At 37.6% G+C, this 22,367-nt stretch overlaps 1 protein-coding gene across 1 annotated transcript in view; it reads right to left on the bottom strand.

Annotated features, from left to right (window-relative positions):
• The window catches only part of nav3 (neuron navigator 3), a 205,567-nt gene that overhangs the window by 104,315 nt on the left and 78,885 nt on the right, over window positions 1-22,367 (bottom strand). Inside the window, exons 4-5 of the mRNA XM_073837793.1 lie at window positions 20,906-20,978; window positions 7,293-7,476 (exon numbers count right to left, since the gene is read on the bottom strand). Coding sequence (XP_073693894.1) covers window positions 7,293-7,476; window positions 20,906-20,978 — 257 coding nt within the window. The remainder of the gene's footprint in view (window positions 1-7,292; window positions 7,477-20,905; window positions 20,979-22,367) is intronic.

Raw genomic sequence — 22,367 nt, 5'->3', positions numbered from 1 at the left:
ACCAGCTTAGACCAGCAGGAAACCATGACGCAACAAGTGTTCAGTCATTTGATAACCCCAACCATAGTGAAATCTCTCCAAGGGCCAAAAACCTGTTCAGCATGATTAAACATCAAACATGGTCTGATTGGCTGTGATTGTTTAATGTCACATCTAGTTAGGACATAAGATAAAACAAGCATACTTCTAAACTAAACAGGCCGGTTTTATCTTCTTGGTTATCCTTAAAAAGATCCTTCCAAAAATGTCCTCACAAAAGTTGTCCACAGTGAGTGAGAAGATGTGTGTGTATCCTCAGAAGGAGGTCATTATGACCACCATGAACGTTTCACTTTAACAAGTTTCTACGGTGAGTGCGTGACAAGGAGCCGGCTTAAAATTACAGACTCCCTCAAGTGATACCCTGAGGAGCAACAAAGACTTCACCAGACTGAGAGAACGAGAGGAAGACAGTGAAAGAGGGAGGCAAGACAGCAGGTTAACAAGCATTGTAACCAAAGACAGCTCCAGTGAGACACTAACACTGTCTTTCACTCTCTCATTCTCTCTCTCTCATGAGAATGTGATCATGTCCAAATGATTAATGAGGCCCATCGTTTCTCCTCCAGCTCAAAGAGAAAGTCAGCAGGGACAGGATGGTTAAAAAAACACACACACTTTGCTCTACAACTTTCTTTCTTTTCCCCTCACTCCTAAACACATTCAGCCTAGCAGCAAGAAAGTATGACTGTGTGAGGCTGACAATATCAAGAATAAATTTGTTGCTGTGGGACATTCAGACACACTTCACAGTGAGAAATCACACATAGAACGACTCTGTCAAGGTCATTGTTCAGAAAATCGCAAATTGAATCTAAACAATAAGGTTTTTAGTGAGGATTACAAACCCGCTCACTACAGTTTCTAATGGAAATCAATAAATCTCAAGATTAGCCTACCTGCTCAATCTAAAAACATCAAAATGATAAGCATACGAATGAAATGTACTTGCAAATTTAAGTGGTACAATTACATGGGATGACTTTCTAGTCATACAAACAACGAAGACCACTTTTGTGTGTGGCGACAGTATTTTCACAACAGGTTTCAGTATAGAGTTCAAGACCACTGTTGTATCAAACAGAGAAACATAAAACGAAAACAAAAGTATAAACTTTCCAGACTGTAAAAAAGTGTCAAACAACACAACTACTGCATTTGTTACATTTACATTGTAACAAACAGTGTATAATATACACTGAGGACAACTGAGGGACTTATATGCAACTATTACAGAAGGTTCAAACGCTCACTGATGCTTCAGAAGGCACACAATGCAATAAGAGCCAGGGGTGTAAACTTTTGAACAGAATGAAGATGTGTACATTTTTCTTATTTTGTCATTATTTTCCTAAATATCATATTTATTTCATTTGGTACTGCCCTTCAGAAGCTACAGAAGATACTTACATGTTTCCCAGAAGACAAATAAGTTGAATTAACCCTAATCTTCAAATTAAAAAAGTTTGAGCTCTTAATGCATTGTGTTTCCTTCTGAAGCATCAGTGAGTGTTTGAATCTTATGTAATAGTTGCATATAAGTCCCTCAGTTGTCCTCAGTGTGAAAAGATGGATCTCAAAATCATACAGTCATTGTTGGAAAGTGTTCAAATACACAAAATAAAACAAAGAAATTGTGGAACCTGAAGGGTTTTTCGGAAGAACAGCAGGTAGTTTAACTGTTCAAGACAAACAAGGGACCCATGAACAACTATCACTAAACAAACAAACAAAAAAAAACAAACAAACAAACAAACAAAAAAAAAAACACAGATCATTCAGGTGATGGCGCAGCATTAAGAATCAAGTGTATGTAAACTTTTGAACAGGGTCATTTTTATAAATTCAACTATTATTTTCTTCACTTTTCCTCTTTTATGTGAAATATCTTATTCAGGTCAGTACTAAATAAAAAAATAACATGCATTTTGTATGATCCCCCTTATTTAGCAGATTCTGCAAGGTGTATGTAAACTTTTGACTTCAACTGTATATATATGACAGTCTTACAAAAGGCAGGAAGCAAAGAATGACCATACTCCAAAGAAGTTTTAAAACTAAAAGAAGAAGCTCAACAACCCGTAAAATGAGTTTAAACTTACCTCCCGAGAGAGAAACATCTCATTTTCAAAGCAGAACAGACAACTTCCAAAAAAAGGAACTAAACACCTAAATATAAAATGTCACACTTTGGACCGAGAATAATGATCAAATCTGGAGGGACACAATAGCCTCAATACACCGAAGAGACAAAAAACTTGTGCCATAAAACTATCAAAAAACCATACGTTAACATTCCTGTGCAGCCCATATACGTAACACAGTCAATACTACTGTACCTATTGCCGTCAGACTTTTTCCCATAGGACAGTCGGCTCTTCCTGTCCCGTGAGCTGGGGGCAGGCAATCGCGAGCATGAGACCACCGAGTCGAGCCGTTCACCTCGGGACATGGTGCGCTGAGAGGGAGGGATGACACTTCACCCCCCATATCTTCCCCAGACCTAAAGGCACCGCAGTGTCCAGCTATCCCTCTCTCTCTCTCTCTTTCTCTCTCTCTCTCTGACCATCACTCCAGCAGGTGTTGGCTATAGAAAGCTTGGATCTCTAAAACTGTAAATGGGAGCAGTGCCTATGGGTAAAACCAGCCAGTGTGTGTGTGTTATAAAAAGCTCACCCCTCATTCCCAGGGATCTCAGACAGTGCTGTATTATGGTATTTAGATCTTTAAAACAAAACAGATACCCAGCTGACTGGCTGTCACAGTGTTAAAAACTTCTTTTACCATGTTCAAACTAGCAACAAGTGCTAAAAGTTATGTGAATCTATGTATTCACACTAATCGCAGCAGTCTGAGTGCATTTTGTTTCTTGTGTCGATGTATTTCCTATTGAAACAGGAAGTTGGGGTGGGCCATATTAAATGGCTTGTCCTTTTGGTAACTAGCCAATAGCCTTTATTTTATGCCATAGTTGGGAACCACGATTTGCTCTTTGCTCTTGCTAGAATCTTGCATGTAGGATCCGGAGGAGTGGCATGCTTTTTCTACAAAGCATTTAATTGGACAAATTCAGGTACGCCCCTGAATGCAAGATGAGTCATCAGTATTTCTAAATGCATGTATTTGCAAAAAAATTTTTATTTTATTTTATCAATCAATTATTTTAATTATTTTATTGTATGCATTTTTATTATAATTCAAAAGTTAGGGGCCAGTAATAATAATAATATAAATAAATTATTTTATACTTTTTAATAAATAATTTTTATTTCATATTTTTTAATAGACAGTATTATTTTTTATTTATTGTAATAATAACAATACATTTAAAATAAAAGTTTCATTAAGCAAGGATACATTAAATTGATAAAAGTGACGGCAAAAACATTTACACTGTTGTAAAAGATTTCACAAAGTTAGCATATTAAAATGATTTCTGAAGAATCATGTGACTCTGAAGAATGGAAAAAATGGCTGTGAAAATAGAAATGATTAAATTAGAAATAATATTAAATTAGAAAGTTTCACATTACATTAATCTCACAGACCCCAAATTAAATAAAAAAAAATCTCCTCAGATGAGAAGCTATGGGATCAAAGACCTGAGTAGCTCTGTCCACAGTGAAATTTAATTGATCTAAATTTCTGCTGTACTGTTTTTAAACATGATATATGTGACCCTGGACCACAAAACCAGTCTTAAGTAGCACGGGTATATTTTTAGCAATAGCCAAAAATACATTGTATGGGTCAAAATGACTGATTTTTCTTTTATGCCAAAAACATTAGGATATTAAGTAAAGATAATGTTCAATGAAGCTATTTTGTAAATTTTGCATTGCTAAGAACTTCATTTGGACAACTTTAAAGGTGATTTTTTGCAACCTCAGGATCCAGATTCCTAAATAGTTGTATCACAGCCAAATATTGTCATATCCTAACAAACCATAAATCAACCCTTATTTGATGTCAGAAAAACAGTACATTATTTAGCACCAGCAATCTAACGTATGACGCTTACCCAGAACAGTGCGAGAAAGACCATTTTAACTAATAATTCTTTTTTGGGAGGAAAAAAAGATCACAAGGGCATTAAACATAATGAGTTCATTCACTGAGTATGCAGTACACTTTTACCAGTAAGCTAAAATGCTTTAAGAAACCCCAAGAGTCTGTTTAAGTGTTTCTGTGCTGTGAGTTGATGAATCGCCCAGACCCCTGTGACTGATACAACATACACACTCAACACAAAGCTAATCAGCCAGCCACCCATTTTACAACCTGTAACCCCCACGCCAGTAAACGTTTGAAGAAACACTTCCTAAATGCCATACAATAGCTTCCTTTTTTCCCAACTGTCTGGAGCTGGACAGAGAACTGAGATAGTTATCTGAGGAGACTGCGTTTACAACATCCTCCAGGAGTTCGGCCAATCTACAGCCCTCCTGGCCCAATTCTGCTGGCTGATGTCATTTGATGTGTGTTGAATGCTTAAGTTGTGTGCGTGTGTGTTTCAGGCTGGCAGTCCAAGGCCCTCTGAACACCTGTCACTGCTGGATGTGAGTTGGGAGAGCTCCCACGGGCCCTGGACAAGAATGAGGGGCAGCTGTTGTCTTTCTCTTACTCTCTTCCTCTCTCTCTCTTCTCTTTGCACTTGTGAATGCTGACAGGATAGAGAACTCAGCACTACAAAATGCACATTCGTGCTTTCCTGCCTGTCCCACACACATACACAAATGCATTCTAGGTCAGGTAACGTGAGCCAGGCTGTGTAATGCCACTCATGTGTGGCATCTCCTCTTCATAGCTGTGCTAAGATTACTCATCTATTTACATCACAGTCATGGCCTTCCTTTTTTACCACACTCATGCACCCACATACATATACAGAGATGTTTACTGTTTAAATGAGAACACTGCATAGCCTTCTATTGTTTTTATATACAAATATTTAAAAATTCTGTAACCTAACCCTATCACACACCCTAACAGAAACCTTGCTGCAACTAAAAAAACTCCTTATTTTGATACCGTTATTACAAAGAAAGATGCCTTGAAACTTCAAAAGTGTGTGTATGCTTGCCTCACAGACATGAAAAATATATGAATGAATATATATATATATATATATATATATATATATATATATATATATATATGTATGTATATGAACCAATTCAAGTGGAAAACAACCATTTTCAGATGATGTGATCTGTTTGAAACATCTTGACGAGTCAGTGTTGCCGACTTCATCTTTTAAGCCGAAAACAAAGAAAGCACTAGTTAATCAATAAATTATTAAAATGTTAATGCAGGCTCTTTACTGTTTATTCCTGACACATTCACAATTATTATATCTGCCGGTGCACTGTGGCAAGCTTTATGCATGCGCTTGAGCGCTTATTAAGCTATGCAGGCAATTAAATGCTCACCATTATGATTTATATGGTTTATTAATAAATGTTCGACTAATAGTTGACTAATGCTTGAAATGAACGACTACTAGCCAACTAGAAAAAGCTTTAGTCAAGGGCATATGATATTTATATGTTAATGACAGATTGTCACGATCTGGGCTGTGGGGTTCCCTCAGCCACCTGAGGTCACTGTTCCCTGCACTGCACTTCCTAATTGTTATCACCTGTCTTTGTCATCAGCACTCATCACATCCACAGCTGTTCACAATCACTATTGTCTTTATAATCTCCACTCTCCCACTACCCTGTTGAGTCTGCATTGTCTTCTGATGTCTGTCCCTCACGTGTATGTATCCTGCTCTTGACCCAGTCGTGTTGTGCCGTGTTGGCCTTTTGGTTTTGTCTGTTTGTTTGTTTATTGTTTAATTAAACCACCTTACCCGCATTTGGACCCTGACCTCATCTCTCAGCACCACTCGAACGTGACACAGATATGACAGATATATGTTAATACGTGATTTTGTTGGGTTTAGCTTACTTCTGGGTACAAATATATCCCTAAATATGGTACACATATACATTGTTTTCTTATTCTGTTACTATAGTTACAGTTTAAACTTATATATTTGTATATCTGACATATATTGTTAGCAATAGATATGCTGTTCATGTCAATAAACACTTTGGTTATACAATAGCATAAGTAAAATACATAAATCCCCTGAAGTTTTGAACTCAACCAATAAACTTAACCTATATATGGTTAAATTTTTTTTAGATCAGCTGCCTTTAGTGCATATTAATTATATTATATTATATTATATTATATTATATTATATTATATTATATTATATTATATTATATATTGAGTAGATACAGGGTCCATTAAAGGGATAGGTTATCCAAAAATGTAAATTACCCTATAATTTACTCCCCCTCATGCCATCCTAGGTGTATATAACTTATTTTAAGCTTTATAATGGCAGTGAATGGCTGTTGAGATTTTGAAGTCCAATAAAGGGCATTCATCTATCATGAAAAGCACTCCACACAGCTCTGGAGGATTAATAAAGGCCTCCTGAAGTGAATTAATGTGTTTGAGTAAGAAAAATATCCATATTTACAACTGTAATCTCTAGCTTCCACTAACTGTCGTATGCACATTCATGAGAGAACGGCTTTGCAGCAGACAAAACCAAGTTTTGTTTACATAAAAGAAAAAACAGTCTCTGCTTGGCTTTTACCGAAATCCTCTGATATTTTTCTTTACAAAATCAAATTTTGTACTTCAAAATCGTGACCGCTGGTTTGTTTTTCTCCCTCGTCTGCACTTCAGTGTTCGTCACCGTGTTTCATCTACATCCAACGTCATCCACTGGAACGCCTTTCTCTTATGAATGCGCATATGACAGTTAGCAAACGCTAGCAATTGCGGTTTATAAAGTTGTATATATGATTATATGTATATAATCTTAATGGGAAAGTGTGTCCAAACTTTTGACTGGTAGTGTATTTTTCTTACACAAATGCACAGTTTCATTTTAAAAGGTCTTTATTAACCCCTGGAGCCATGTGGGGTACCTTTTACGATGGATGGGTGCACTTTATTTTACTTCAAATTCTCAACCCTTATTCACTGCCATTATAAAGCTTGAAAGGCAGGACAATTTTTATTATAACTCCGATTGTATTTGTATGAAAGAAAAATGCCATATACCTAGGATGGCTTGAGGGTGAGTAACTTATCTATCTATCAATAGTAATTCATTTCATTATTAAAGATCCAGAAGTCAAATGGAGGAGCAACAGCAATAGATATGATAAGAAGTGTCTTACCTGGACTGCATATCTTGTGTTTTGTGTTGGCTCGCTGGTGCCGCCCCTGTGGTCTGATGTGTGACGTGCTGCTGAAGCTCCACTAACGACTGCAGGTACTGCTGCTGGTGCTGTTGTTGCTGTTTGTAGCGGGACAGGATGAAGAACAGACCCAGGATGCTCTTCAGATTCCCATTACACACCTCTGAAGATCAAACACACCAGATTTAGAAAGTAGTGCCACAGAAAGAGCTCTTTAATCCTGCATGCATTACATTGATGCACTAAACCTTAAATACAGCATGTTTTTCGTACTGGATCAAGTCAGATGAAACCGACGTTGTGTCACATGGTAGTTAGCCTCATAAAAGAGAAGTTCAAGTTTTGTTTACAATAAGCTGAAAATATGGGGCAGATAAGTTCTGCTCTGAATGAGGAAGTGATATACAGTATGACAATATGCGACTGTCTGGAGAAGCCAAGTTTAGCACCGTCATTTGACTGTCTGGAGTCTTGTGCGTCATAAATTAGATGTTAACATTTATAAACAGGCACTGAAACGATTGACTTCTAATTGAGACCTTTTATGCGCAGATGCTGATTCAATAAGCAGAACTTTGAAGTGGCGAATGGAGTTTAGAAGCCCAAATGCTATTATCCTGATTTACAGTCGATGCAAATGAGCGCTGTGAGGTGTCCTCTGAGGAATGCTTTTCAAACTTCCTTCCGAAATTGAAGTTGTGAGTCTGAATAAGTGCCAGCACGGCGTTGCTCTGATCACAGAGATAAAGGATTGAAGATGAAGGCAAAGGCATCGATTGTCTGTGCTCCGCCTGCCAGCGAAGCTTTGCTCTCTCGCGCCCGTTTATGAAATGGCCTTCATTCATAGTCACACACTGCTAATGGCTGGCACTGAAAGCAACTGAAGGATGGTGGTGCTGAGGCAGCGCTAAAGAGAAGAATCCGGCTTCGTTCTGACAGCCCGCCTGTTTGTTCTGCCCGTCAGCAATGTTTGGGGTTATTAATCTCCCCCCGGTTCAATTTGGGATCGTGCAGAGCTGTAATTTGTATTCTACATAAAAAAGCGCTCAGATGGTATGTTTCAGTTGAACATATTTTCTGGGTCAGGCAAATTTGGCACTTTTTGGTGTCATTGCACTTTAGATCAATATGGGAAATGCGAGGCGTAGTAATGCACTAAACTGTTTATTCTGGTAGGCTAATTTGTAAATACATTTCGTATGTTCGCATTAATGGAGGAAATTAGTCTTTCTCTTCACAATTGCTCCGCATGTGGAGTGCATTTGGATTTTGGCAATGGCTATGTTGATTCACATTAAGCTATTACAACTCTGTATGATTTCCACAAACACCAGTGTATGCCATTATAGAAATCAGAACAGTTGCTGATATTAGTACTACCGTATAATCATAATGAATGACTATGGCATCTACTTCAAAGAAGGAACCTTTCATAATGAAAGATTTACGTTATTTAAAAAAATCTATTTTAAAATATACATATTTTGGATTATGGGGGGGAGGGTGTAATAGATGGGCCTTCCGGTGCCTCTGTACGATGGGTCATTTTTGTTTTTTGCTTCTGTGCGCTCAACGGAGATGGAGAATAGGGGGAGTGTGAGTTGTGAGTTTGGAGGTCATGGTAACCAATTGGTATAACTCGGCGCCACTATCCTCCCAAAAACACCTGGTCTCCTGGGAAAGCATTGGCCTTGGTCTTCAGACAAGTTTATACTAGTCTAGAACAAACCGTTTATTGTGACGTTCTATGAGCACGAGGCCATGGTAACAGACGCTTGAGATACTGAGAGACGCGCCATAATTTCTTGAAATCAAAATGACGTGCACCCAGGTGGGGAGATGGTCGAGCCTGATCAACTTGGCTCTCTCTCTCACTTGGAGGTTGTCTTAACTGCACCCAAATTTAAAGTATAAAAGATGGGACTTTTTGTTGGCACAGTGGAAGCTCAGCCGTGGGACAAGCGCGCATCGCCCGGCATTTCTCGGACATACGTGTTGGTCTTCTACTGTGACTGCAACGGGCTCCCCAGTCTTTGAGAGGGAAGATGATGGCACGTCTCTGAGTTGTAAATATGGTCTTTATTCTTCTGCTTGGGGTTCAGCATATAACTATCCAGCTTTGTCTGTTCTTTTATGCTTTTACTTGTTGATTATTATTGATATCATTATTGACTATTATTATCATAATTTGATCAGCTGTGTTTTACATCAATAAACAGTTGAACTGCTTGATTAGTATGGTGAACGGACCTTTTATTGGCACCTCCCCTTGTCGATACACACCACACTTTGTCTCACCTTGAATTTTTCAGAAACCATACTAAAACATTATTGGCGTTGTCGGCAGGATACAAATAATTTTGTGAGACGTTTAAAGTGATTTTGGTGTTAGACAAGAGAAGGTTTCAAGGGTGTTTGGATTGAGGGTATTTTGATAGAATGTTTTGCAAGAAAGTGAAGGAGCCCGAGCCTGATGTGCTTCCCGAGTGGGATGACACTTTGTATGAGTCAGTGGCCAGAGAACTCAGAAAGGGCGGAGGGTTACCTCAGTGTTGGTCTGCTGCGCTGAGGGATGCCGACCCGCATCAAGTTGAAACATGCTTGAAAAAGGTTGGTGTCTCAGAAAAGGATCCCTTGAAGGGCTTGCAGAGCCGCTTGTGGATCGTGTTAACTGCTTACAGAAAGCAGCATGAGCGGGCAGATCAGAAAGCTAAAGAGATTGAAAATTTGATGAAAGAAATGTCTGATGCCTTAGGGCGCGCCTCATTAGCGCAAGGTCAAGCTGAAATTTTGCACCAGCATCTTGGTCAAATGACTGGTGTGGCAGAAAAAGCTGCTTTACAGGTAGCCAAAGTTAATGCTAAAAAGAAACGTAGACCAAATGTACGTAAGGTACGAGCGTTTGTAACTACAGCAAATGCAGGAGGATGGGACCCATTCATTTGGGATGGGAATATTTGGGATTCTGATGATGAGATGAGGGAAGTTGGCCTTCTAAGGAAGGACAATGGCATATTTTGAATGAGGCAGTCTCATGATTAAGCCAGATGGTCAAGATGGTGCAGAGCTCATGGAGAAATTAAGGGTAGAACACATTTAGATGATTTAGCTAGACAATTTGAACCTCTAAATTCTAATTTGATTTTTCTGTGCTGTTCATCTTTTGTGAACAATGGGGAATGCAAGGCAGGTTGAGCGGAAACAACAGACTAAAAGTCTTAGTGTCAATTAATTTGGTTGCTTGAAAATGTGAGTTGGCAAATGGCAAAACAGCTGAAATGCTGAAATCTACACGGACTCCGTTATGCCTTTGGTGGTGTTGTGCAGGACTTTGGAGCAGATTGGCAGCAGAGTGGTTTCCTCACTAAGAGGTGAGATGGATGAACCCTTGCTGACCAGGCAGCCGCGGTTGCCGCCGCACGAACGGCAGAAATCTTCACTGCTCAGGCATGTCCTCTGCGCACTGAAACACCGCACTCACAGCTCACAGATAAAGCCAAGATGCAAATCTGTGAATTTGATTGATTCTAAATCATCAGATGGATAATAGGCTCCAAATCTTGCTTCCTTTTCTGTTCACACAGATTCACAGTGTGTGTCCGTCACTTAGGCATTTTTAATTTGTTCATGTTTAAACAATATGGGCGAGGGGATTTTTAGGAAATATGCGGAAGTAGTTAACGGATGCGTAATGTCAAAAACACAATTTGGCAATCCTATTCTATTTAATTGGGAAGACCTGCACCACCAGGGCTGTTTTGTGAATTTATGATTTAATAACTCTTTATAAAATACCAGGGTTATTAAGATGTTTTGGTTATAGTTGGCAAAATTTTCACTATTAATAGCCACTGCTGTCTTAATAGTTAAATATTGGTTTGAGATATCATTCCCAGAGGGGAACATCAGGCAATACTGATTCTGACTAAAGGGAAAACACTTTAATGGTCAGGTATGTCAGGAAGTCTGTGGACTTCATTGGATTTTTATAGTACCAACAATGACATTCGTCATTTGAAAAAAGTTAATCACACTCTGAGATTATACTGGTAAATGTGGTATGTCAGGGCTAACATGGTTAGACGTGCTTTTCTGTCTGTGCATGAAATGAATTATCGGCTCAGTTTTGGCTGGAGGTCAAAAGTTGCTAAGAGAGATCTTGCTACAGTATGGCAAGTGTGCACTTAATTCAAATTTTCTTCTGATACATCGATTGGTTTTTAAATCAGGCTTTAAGATGTGTAAAAAAAAAAAAAACACCTCCAGAGGGGGCGGACATAAAATTGTGCCAAAAATAAGAGTTTATCATTAGCAACCCCAAGCAAAATGGATACATATTAGACATTGTGAATTTGCTCATTAATTTTAAATGAGACCTGGCAAATGCTGTAGAAAGGAGTCATGAGAAGAACCTTGTCTTTTAGTGACTTGGGGGCCAACCTCATGATGAAGATATGGCGGGTGGGGGGCTACGATGATTAGCTTTCACCGGACTACAGTCTAGTTGCCAGATGGTCTCTATGTTTTTCGTTTATCTATTGAGGTTATAATGGAGTCAAAATAATTCCAACAAAGTTTGAACAATTTTGGTTTTCAAAAGAACAGTCTCTGTTTTCCGTTCTCTTGTTTTTGTGTTTTCGCAGATCAAGTCTGTGGGCGACCTTCGAGAAATTTGCTGAGAGGTTTGAGCCTTACCATAAGGGGACGGTTTGTGTCGACAAACAATGGCTGACAGAATAACAGGAACTTCAGGGAACTTCAGAGAGAGAGACGGAACTTCACAATTTTCAAACTCAAGATGGTTCTTTGGGAAGAACAGAACAAGCTACAGAGACATTTCAAGAGCAGACTACTGAGACAACGAAGCGAGAACTGACCACTGAGACATTTCATGGATAGATACATTCTGGGTTACGAAAGAGATATCAGTCATTTTATATTGCTGAGGTTGTGTTTTAAGTTATGTATTTGTCATGTGAGTCAGTCAGACCAATTCATGGGTGGTTTATTGTCATCATGCTGCAAGAAAATGGTCAAACTTGACGTGATGTGATTTAATGATTTGTCATGATTAAAAAGTCATAGTGATGTGATTTTGGTTAAATCTTAAAGACCTTAAGGAAATTTTTTTCATTGGTTCAGCACATCATGACATTTGTATACAAAGATATTACCTGTATCTGGTTTGATTTTAAATGGTGCACTCCAACTGACAGTTCTACTTTTAAATTGATAAACTTGCCAGACAATTCGAATAATTACTAGGGCATTAAAACCCTGATGCTGAGATGCTAAGACAACAAGCTAAACTTCATTAAGGGCACATAATTTGGATCAATATTGGGGCCACTTTTCAATTATTTTAAAGGCTTTAGTCCCCGTTTCAGGAGTGTTTATCATCTTACTCTTGTATAGTGCCATAAGAGTGTTGATTTGTCTTATCAGACGTTTGCCTGTCACAAGGCCATTCACATTCAGGCCATCACCTAATGTTAGACACACTCCCCCAACCGATGCTTGTACGCGGGATGACAGAAATGACCTGTTCTTTTGAACATGTAGAAGGGAAAAGTATGGACTGGCCATCCAAACTTTTTGAAGATGTTTTGATAAAGAATATGAAGGTTTGCTTGCAATAATCATTTAGTTTTGTCATATATGATTAAGAGGGGGGAGTGGAGGATCTGAGGATCCTCAAATACAAACTGTGTGTGTTTTGCTTCGAGAGAGCAACCATACAATTGTGTTGTTTTATATTCCTTTTCTATATTCTTAATTTATATTTTCTGTTAGAAGAATGTGTATGAAATGTATTCGAGTTTGATTCTCCGTTGAGCGAGGGGCCGAATGTAATAGATGGGCCTTCCGGTGCCTCTGTACGATGGGTCATTTTTGTTTTTTGCTTCTGTGCGCTCAACGGAGATGGAGAATAGGGGGAGTGTGAGTTGTGAGTTTGGAGGTCATGGTAACCAATTGGTATAACTCGGCGCCACTATCCTCCCAAAAACACCTGGTCTCCTGGGAAAGCATTGGCCTTGGTCTTCAGACAAGTTTATACTAGTCTAGAACAAACCGTTTATTGTGACGTTCTATGAGCACGAGGCCATGGTAACAGACGCTTGAGATACTGAGAGACGCGCCATAATTTCTTGAAATCAAAATGACGTGCACCCAGGTGGGGAGATGGTCGAGCCTGATCAACTTGGCTCTCTCTCTCACTTGGAGGTTGTCTTAACTGCACCCAAATTTAAAGTATAAAAGATGGGACTTTTTGTTGGCACAGTGGAAGCTCAGCCGTGGGACAAGCGCGCATCGCCCGGCATTTCTCGGACATACGTGTTGGTCTTCTACTGTGACTGCAACGGGCTCCCCAGTCTTTGAGAGGGAAGATGATGGCACGTCTCTGAGTTGTAAATATGGTCTTTATTCTTCTGCTTGGGGTTCAGCATATAACTATCCAGCTTTGTCTGTTCTTTTATGCTTTTACTTGTTGATTATTATTGATATCATTATTGACTATTATTATCATAATTTGATCAGCTGTGTTTTACATCAATAAACAGTTGAACTGCTTGATTAGTATGGTGAACGGACCTTTTATTGGCACCTCCCCTTGTCGATACACACCACACTTTGTCTCACCTTGAATTTTTCAGAAACCATACTAAAACAGAGGGGTACCATTTATTCAACAACATCAAATGGTTACACTTGGTGAGCTACTGGCGCTACCTTTTGCTGATTTTACTGCAACACAACTCTCTTCCTAGCGATAAGAAAAGGAGAAAAGAATGGGAAGATGCCTGTGAATGAATAAAACCTCCTAAAGACCTGCATCTTTGTTCTCTCTACTTGAGCCCAGATGCCTTTGAGGCTTTTAGTAGACCATAGCTACTGAAAGAGATTACAAACGGCAAAGACAAGAAACGCTAGATGCCATCCAACATGCTAAAGCCACTAAAGGAGTTTCTTAGCGCAGATTTTACTCAATATCTGGGGGCATTTAGGCTCCTTGTGGGGAAAAATCGATGGTACGGCATTTGGTTTCAGCCTATGCTTATATCCATCAACACCTGTAAGCTCTTTCAGTAGCTGTGGCCATCGAATCAGTATTTCCTTTTCGGAGTTGTGTTGCGGTAAAAATAGTAACAGGTAGTGCTAGCAGCTCACAGAGTGCAACCATTTGACATCATTGAAATAATGGTGCCCCCTATAGTCCAAAATATGTATAAAATGATGTGGATGTTTTAAATAACGGAAATCTTTCATGGGTTTTCTACTACATATTTTAATATGAAACATGATTTACGTTATATTAAGACATAAAAGTCTTAATACCCAGGGTTCCCTTTAAATTGGAAACTTGAAGTAAAAGCTGTCTGCAAATTAACACACTTTGAACTGAAGTTTAAATTTGGAGTCATTAGGCCTTGCTGTCACTATCCGCACAAGGTCAAAGGCGTATCTGTTCAGACAGGCTCATTAAGGGAAGTGAAGACAGAGAAGTGTGAATACATTATCTATTTACAGTGATGTGCCCTTGACCACTTCCTCTGTATACAGTAGCGCTCTAGCTTTCCCTTGCCAAAAGAGCCAGTAAACACTTGAGACTTTGTTCAGAATTACAAAAGTGGATGTGTTTCTGAAAGTCATTTATGCTCACCAAGGGTTTATTTTATCAAAAGTAAAAGCAATAATATTGTGAAATATTATGATTTAAAATAATGTTTAATATATTTTAAAATGTAATTCATTCCTGTGTTGGCAAAGCTGAATATTTAGCAGCCATTACTCCAGTCTTCAATGCCACATGATCCTTCAGAAATCATTCTAATTTGCAAGAAACATTTAGAAAACAGTGTATTTTTGGAATTCAACAGCCCCAGGCCTCTAAAGCAAGTCACGCAGATTTGCAATGAGAGTGAGTAAATGACAGACTTTCCTTTTTTTGAGTGAACTATCCTTTTAACACAGCAAAGATTAGGAAAAGTGATTTCTATGAAAACAGGCTTCCTGTATTTTACATAGTAATGAGTGCCTTTCAGTTTGAATACCTCAGAAGGTCATGCTTGATCTCCTTTGACTTGTGAGGATTCTTTTTTTTTTTTTTTTTGAGCGAAAGGATTAAACAGCTCAGCGGAAGTGCCTCTTCATTTACGCTGAGTTAGCATGGACGTCAGTTGCCAGTTTAAGGTGAGTGTCTTCATACACGTGTGTGTGTGTGTGTGTGTGTGTGTGTGTTTCTTGTCAGGGTGGGTTTCACGGTCAGTTCACCGGTGAAGGTGCCCCCTCTGACCCTGGGAGAAGTCTTTAAGACTGACCTGCTCTATAACAAACTGCACCTTTTCACCAAATCCTCACAGCCAATGAGATCAAAGCTCACTTTGCGCAGAGGTCATGGTGTGCCCTGCACTTAAAAGCACTTAAAACCGGAGTCCCGCTGTGCGTTCTGATACCCTACACACTGTGAACAGGGAGTCATTGCCACCGCAGCAGGAAAAGGGATATTGAGAGTTTGCACCTATCATTATTGGGAGGATAAGGCTAGGATAACACTCAGCAGGGGTCAAGAACAAACTTTCCCAGAGGACAATTTTATTGCACAGATGATGTGGTTTCATAGTATAAGAGGTTAAGTTTCTTTTAAAGGGATAGTTCACCCAAAAATTAAAATGTGATGTTTATCTGCTTACCCCCAGGGCATCTAAGATGTACATTATTTTGTTTCTTCAGAAGAACACAAACAAAGATTTTTAACTCAAACCGTTGCAGTCATGGCTTTGAGAGCCAAAAAAACATACACAGACAAAACCAAATTAAACTCTGCAGCTTGTGACGATACAATGAGGTTTTACCACACAAAACAATCGGTCTGTGTAAGAAACTGAACAGTATTTATATAATTTTTTTACCTCTGATCCACCGCAATGTCCAACTGTTCTGAGTTTGTTCAGATCAGAGGTAAATTTTTTTTTTTTAAATACTGTTTTGTTTCTCGCACAGACCGATTGTTTAGTGTGTTAAGACCTCAATGTATCTTCACAAGCCACAGGGTTTAATTTGGTTTTGTCTGTGTTTTTTTGACTCTCAAATCCGTGGGTCCCATTGACTTCCATTATATGACTGACAGACTGCAACGGTTTGAGTTAAAAAAAATCTTAGTTTGTGTTCTACTGAAGAAAAAAAGTCACCTACATCTTGGATGCCCTGGGGTAAGCAGATAAACATGAAATTTTCATTTTTGGGTGAACTCTTTAAGTGACAACTTTGTCTTAGATGTTTCATAAAAAATCCTTAGTAGGAATAGAAATAGAAACAACTTGTTATAATCAGACATTTTACTTTGTAAATTATATACAGTGCCTTGCGAAATTATTCATACCCCTTCATTTTTTTTTCACATTTTGTTATGTTGCTGCGTTATGTTGAACTACTTTAAATTACTTTTTTTTTTCCACATCATTCTACACTCCCTACTCCATAATGGCAAAAAAAAAAGGTTTTTAACATTTGTGCACATTTATTAAAAATAAAAAACTGAAAAGATCCCGTTGCATAAGTATTCATACCCTTTTCTGGGACACTCGAAATTTAGCTCAGGAGCATTCATATTGCTTCTAGATGTTACTACACTTCGAGTGGAGTTAAACTGGCAAATTCATTTGAAAGAGTATGATTTAGAAAGGCACACACCTCTCAGAAAAGGTCTAACAGCTGAAAATGCATATCAGAGCAAAACCCAAAGTCCTGAGGTCAAGATAACTGCCTGTAGAGCTCAGTGACAGACTTGTGTTAAGGCAATGATCTAGGGAAGAGTTCAGAAAAAAATCTGCTGCATTGAATGTTCACAGAAGCATTATCCATAATGGAAGACGATTGGAACAACTAGGACTTGACAGAGCTTGAGAGGTGAAAAGGTGAGGCAAAGAATGGCAGATAAATGCCAAAAACAGATTGCCACATCGTACCCAAAAAGACTTGAGGCTGTAAAGGTGCTTCAACTGTGTACTGAGTTAAGGGTATGAATACTTATGCAATGTACTTATTTCAGTGTATTTTTAATAAATTTGCAAAATTTGCAAATATGGTTTTTGCTTTGTCATTATTATGGTGTATGGAGTGTAAATTGATGTGGGGAAAAACTAATTTAAAGCAGTTTAACATAATGCTGCAACAAAACAAAATGTGACAAAAATGAAAAATGAATACTTTTTTAAAGGGATAGTTCACCCAAAAACTTCCAGTCATTAATTACTCACCCGCATGTCGTTCCAAACCCATAAGGCCTTCGTTCATCTTTGGAACAAAAATTAAGATATTTTTGATGAAACCTGAGAGCTTTCTGACCCTGCATAGACATCAAGGCAACTGACGCATTCAAGGCCCAAAAAAGTAGTAATAGTCCATGTGACATCAGTGGTTCAACAGTAATTTTATGTAGTTATGAGAATACTTTTTGTGCGCAAAGAAAACAAAAATAATGACTTTATACAACAATTTCTTATATTCCATGTCAGACGCATGTCACATTGATTATTTTATAGATGTCCTTACTACCTTTCTGGACCTTGAACGTGTCAGTTGCTTTGCTGTCTATGCAGGGTCAGAAAGCTCTCGGATTTCATCAAAAATATCTTAATCTGTGTTCTGAAGATGAACAAAGGTTTTACAGTTTTAATCTGCTCTAAATTTAATCTCACTGCTGTCTAGGAGCAATAAGTTCAAAAATAAATAAATTCAACACTGACAGTAAAGAGAAAATGCTATATATGTGACATACTGTCTGTGGTTTAGACATTATTACTTTTATTTTCCTTGGAAAACTCCTACACACTTAGGCACATCAAACGCAAAAAAAAAAACTTCTTTTATAAAGGTCTCGAGTCGGCATGCCTCATAAAAAACTAAACACAAGCGTATGCAAGCCTTCAAACCCTAACTCTGAAACCTCAGCTAATTTAATTAAGACAGCTACTCACAGCTTTAGGAAAGATGCTCAACAAACACACAAACACAGTGCTGTGGAAGGGAAAGTGTGTGATAAAAGCCTTGAGAAACTCAATACACTCTATATTTATGGACCCTGTGCACTCATGGTGCTGAATTTAGCGGGACAGTGAATATGGTATCCAAGCTGCTTTAGGTTAATGATATCATTCCATACTGCATTTAGTACACTTAAGCTCCTACTTATGCTAAAAAAGAAAATCAAGGATCTTTGTGGTTTGTCGATGCAGCAGTTCTAAGAAACCTGAAACGTTTAAAAAATGATCAGATTCAAATATCAACAGGTCTCTATGGCTTTAAATACTCACCACTCATGAAGCTATGTATGGGACTTAATAGAAATACTAAAATAATGATTATTCCACCTCAACATTATGATGCTAAGGTGTTGCTTGCCAGGGCGTTGTTATCCACCTTATTTTTATCTTATTTTTATTATCCACCTGGCTTCCGGTGTCATCTGAATGTTTTCCAATAAAAACGAAACATTGTTTATCAAAAAACATGCTTCTACAACATTTTTAGATTCTGAATCTGAATGCTTTTTAATAAAAATAAAACACTACTTATTAAAAATGTGCTACTAGAACATTTTTAGATTCTGATTCTGAAAGTTTTTTAATAAAAAATAATAACATTTAAGATTCTGATTCTGAATGTTCATAAACAAAAATTAAACACTGTTTATTAAAAAAGTGCTACTAGAACATTATTAGATTCTGATTCTGAATGATTTTCAATAAACTGACACACTATTTAATAAAAACATGCTTCTAGAATATTTTAAGATTCAGATTTTAAATGTTTTTCAATATAAATTAAACACTATTTAATAAAAACGTGCTTCTAGAACATTTTAAGATTCTGGTTTTGAATGTTTTTTCATATAAATTAAACACTATTTAATAAAAACCTTTCTATAACATTTTTAGATTTTGATTGTGAATGTTTTTTGATAAAAAAGAAACACTAGTCAATAAAAACATGCTCACAGAACATTTTTAGATTCTGATTCTAAACGATTTTCAATAAAAATTAAGCACTATTTAATAAAAAAGTGTTTCTATAACATTTTAAGATTCTGATTCTGAATGTTTTTTAATGAAAATGAAAGACTATTTATTAAAACTTTGCTTATATACCATTTTTAGATTCTAATTCTGAATGTTTTTCCAGTAAAAATCCAACTATTTATTAAAAACATGTTTACAGAACATTTTTAGATTCTGATTCTAAATGTTTTTCAACAAAAATGAAACACTATTTAATAAAAAAAAGTGTTTCTATAACATTTTAAGATTCTGATTCTGCATGATTTTCAATAAAAATGAAACACTATTTAATAAAAATGTTTTTCTAGAACATTTTTAGATTCTGATGTTGAATGTTTTTCAATAGAAATGAAACACTATTTAAAAAAAACGTGTTTCTATAACGTTTTTAGATTCTGATTGTTTTTCAATGAAAATGAAACACTATTTATTCAAACTTTGCTTATATAACATTTTTAGATTCTAATTCTGAATGTTTTTCAATAAAAATCCAACTATTTATTAAAAATGTGCTTCTAGAACATTTGTAGATTCTGATTCTGAATTTTTTTTTCAATAAAAAACTCTTATATTATATTATTATACATTTATTAAAAATGTACTTCTATAACATTTTTTATTTCTTTTCAATAAAATAATGGTATAGCTGCACAAAAAGTTCCGATTAATAGTTTACTTTAGTTACTACCATAGCTAACTTTAACTAATAGTGAGCAGTACATTTGTTACAGTGTTAATTTTTAGTTCATGTTAGCTCAAGTCAATTAAATAAAGTTAGATTTTTTTTTTAAATGTATTAGTAAATGTTGAAATGAACATTAAATAAGTTACATAAGCTTGAAGGTCCTTGCACACTGATTTTTGCATTCTTTCGAATGCGTAAAATGCAGAAAATTTAACTGAATCCATTTTTTTTTTATGACGGTCAGTGTGTAAACGTGATTGACACAATGTAGGGTCGAATTTATTTTATTATTATTTTTTTTAACTTCGGACAAGAAATTTCAGACAAGAATCTTGACATGTGCAAGGACCTCTAAGTTTTAGTTCACCCAAAAATGAAAATTCTGTCATTAATTACTCACCCTTATGACGGTCCAAACCCATAAGACCTTGTTCATCTTCAGAACACAAATAAGATATTTTTGATGCAATCACAAAAAGTATTCTCATAGCTTGATAAAATTCAGAAAAAGTCAGAAAGCTCTTGGATTTCATCAAAAATATCTTAATTTGTGTTTCAAAGATGAACGAAGATCTTACAAGTTTGGAACAACATGAGTGTGAGTAATTAATGGCAGACATTTTTGATTGAAATTGCTTAGAAATGTAAACAAACCACACAATTTGATGCACCACTAATGTTCCTAACCCTTCAACTCTTCAGAAACTCTTCAAAGGCCCTTAATTCTAATTATAAACAGTAATAATACTGACGCAAACAGCACTAATGATAAGAATAGCAGGCCTATCTGTGTATATGAAGGCATTTAGCAGTTGTTATCAAGTTTCAAGGAGACAGAAGGGACTTACCTTCAGCAGAGAGCCCTTGAACACTGACTCCTCGGGCCCCTAAGAAATTCAGACAAGCCTCCACATTCTCAATCTGAAAGACAAAAACAAAGAGATCAGCCATTGAGCAAACTTACCAGCACATGGTTACGGTGTGTGTGAGCGGGCAGTGATGTCAGAGAAGTGGCTATTGAACCTCACACACATTTCTGTCAGTATTCAGAGTTCAACAAAGACTGCAACGGTTCCTTCAGAAGGTCGCCTTCAGCATATTTCAGCATGTCTGACAGCTCAACTGGTGGCTGACGTGCGCATGTCGACGTCGTGCGAGGACACGTCCACGGCCTTATACCCACAAAGGCTCTATTGTCGGGAGGCAGACAGTGTCATGCCCCCTGGCTAACCTTTGCGGGTCGGACTCGGAGTGTGACACTGAGACGGCAGTGTGTCACACCTACACACACGCTGACAGACTGACCAGGCGTGACGTTGTGGCCCAATCGAGGGCTGTATTAATACAGCACTTGAATGAAAGTGTGGTAATATCCTGGCGCCTCCACTCATAGGCGCACAAAGGGACTTGGGCCATGTGATACGCATGGCTCACATATTTTGCATTAGTATAGGGCAGAATGCTGGAAAAGTTGTACAGTAAGGTCAGGGCTGGTCATTGGGCCAGGCACTATATTACTATGCGACAAACGCAGTACTATGAGGAATGCATTGTGCTCTGTGACAGAACCGAAGACAGTTGACTCAGCTCATACAGTATGAGACCCTGAAGGATTGCTGCTGTGCACAGTTATTAATACTGTCCATAATACACAGTCTCAAAAGGAAAATTCACTCTAGCGACAATTTCCAGTTTTAACACTGTTGTAAAACCCAGCTGTCCCTTCAGATGATTGTGTAATATATAATACTCAGGTCACACTTTAGTTTGGGGACCAGATCTCACTAGTAACTAACTATTAACTATGACTTTTGCCTTGATGAACTCCTAATTTGCTGCTTAAAAATAGTAAGGTAGCTGTTAGGACATGCAGAACAATGCATTAATATGTGTTTTATAAGCAGCCAATTGTCACAAACGGGACGACCAAGAGTGAGGATCCAAATGCAAGGCTTTATTTTGATGATCGTAGACAGGCAGACAGGGTCGAAAACACCAGCAAACATGAACAGCGAAGATAATCCAATAGCGTAATCCAATAAACAAGCGTGGGTCAAAATCCAAGTGGGCAGTCCAAATGAAACAATGAAATGAAAACAAGAAACTAGAAAACTAAGACTAAGACTGGGAAAACAAAAACAGAACTATGGCTAGGGAACAACAAGGAGACTAGGAAACCTGAGAGCAAAGGAAAACGCTTGGTAGAGTCCGCTGGAGCAAAACAATACTTCGCGATGTGTGTGTGTGATGAGCTGGCTTTTATGTCTGATAAACAGGAAGTAACCATAGAGGCAGCAGAGGGAGCAGCAA

Source organism: Garra rufa, chromosome 4 (assembly GCF_049309525.1).
Source record: "Garra rufa chromosome 4, GarRuf1.0, whole genome shotgun sequence".
NCBI classification, from domain to species: Eukaryota; Metazoa; Chordata; class Actinopteri; order Cypriniformes; family Cyprinidae; genus Garra; species Garra rufa.
This window is presented reverse-complemented; position numbering and strand designations above follow the sequence as displayed.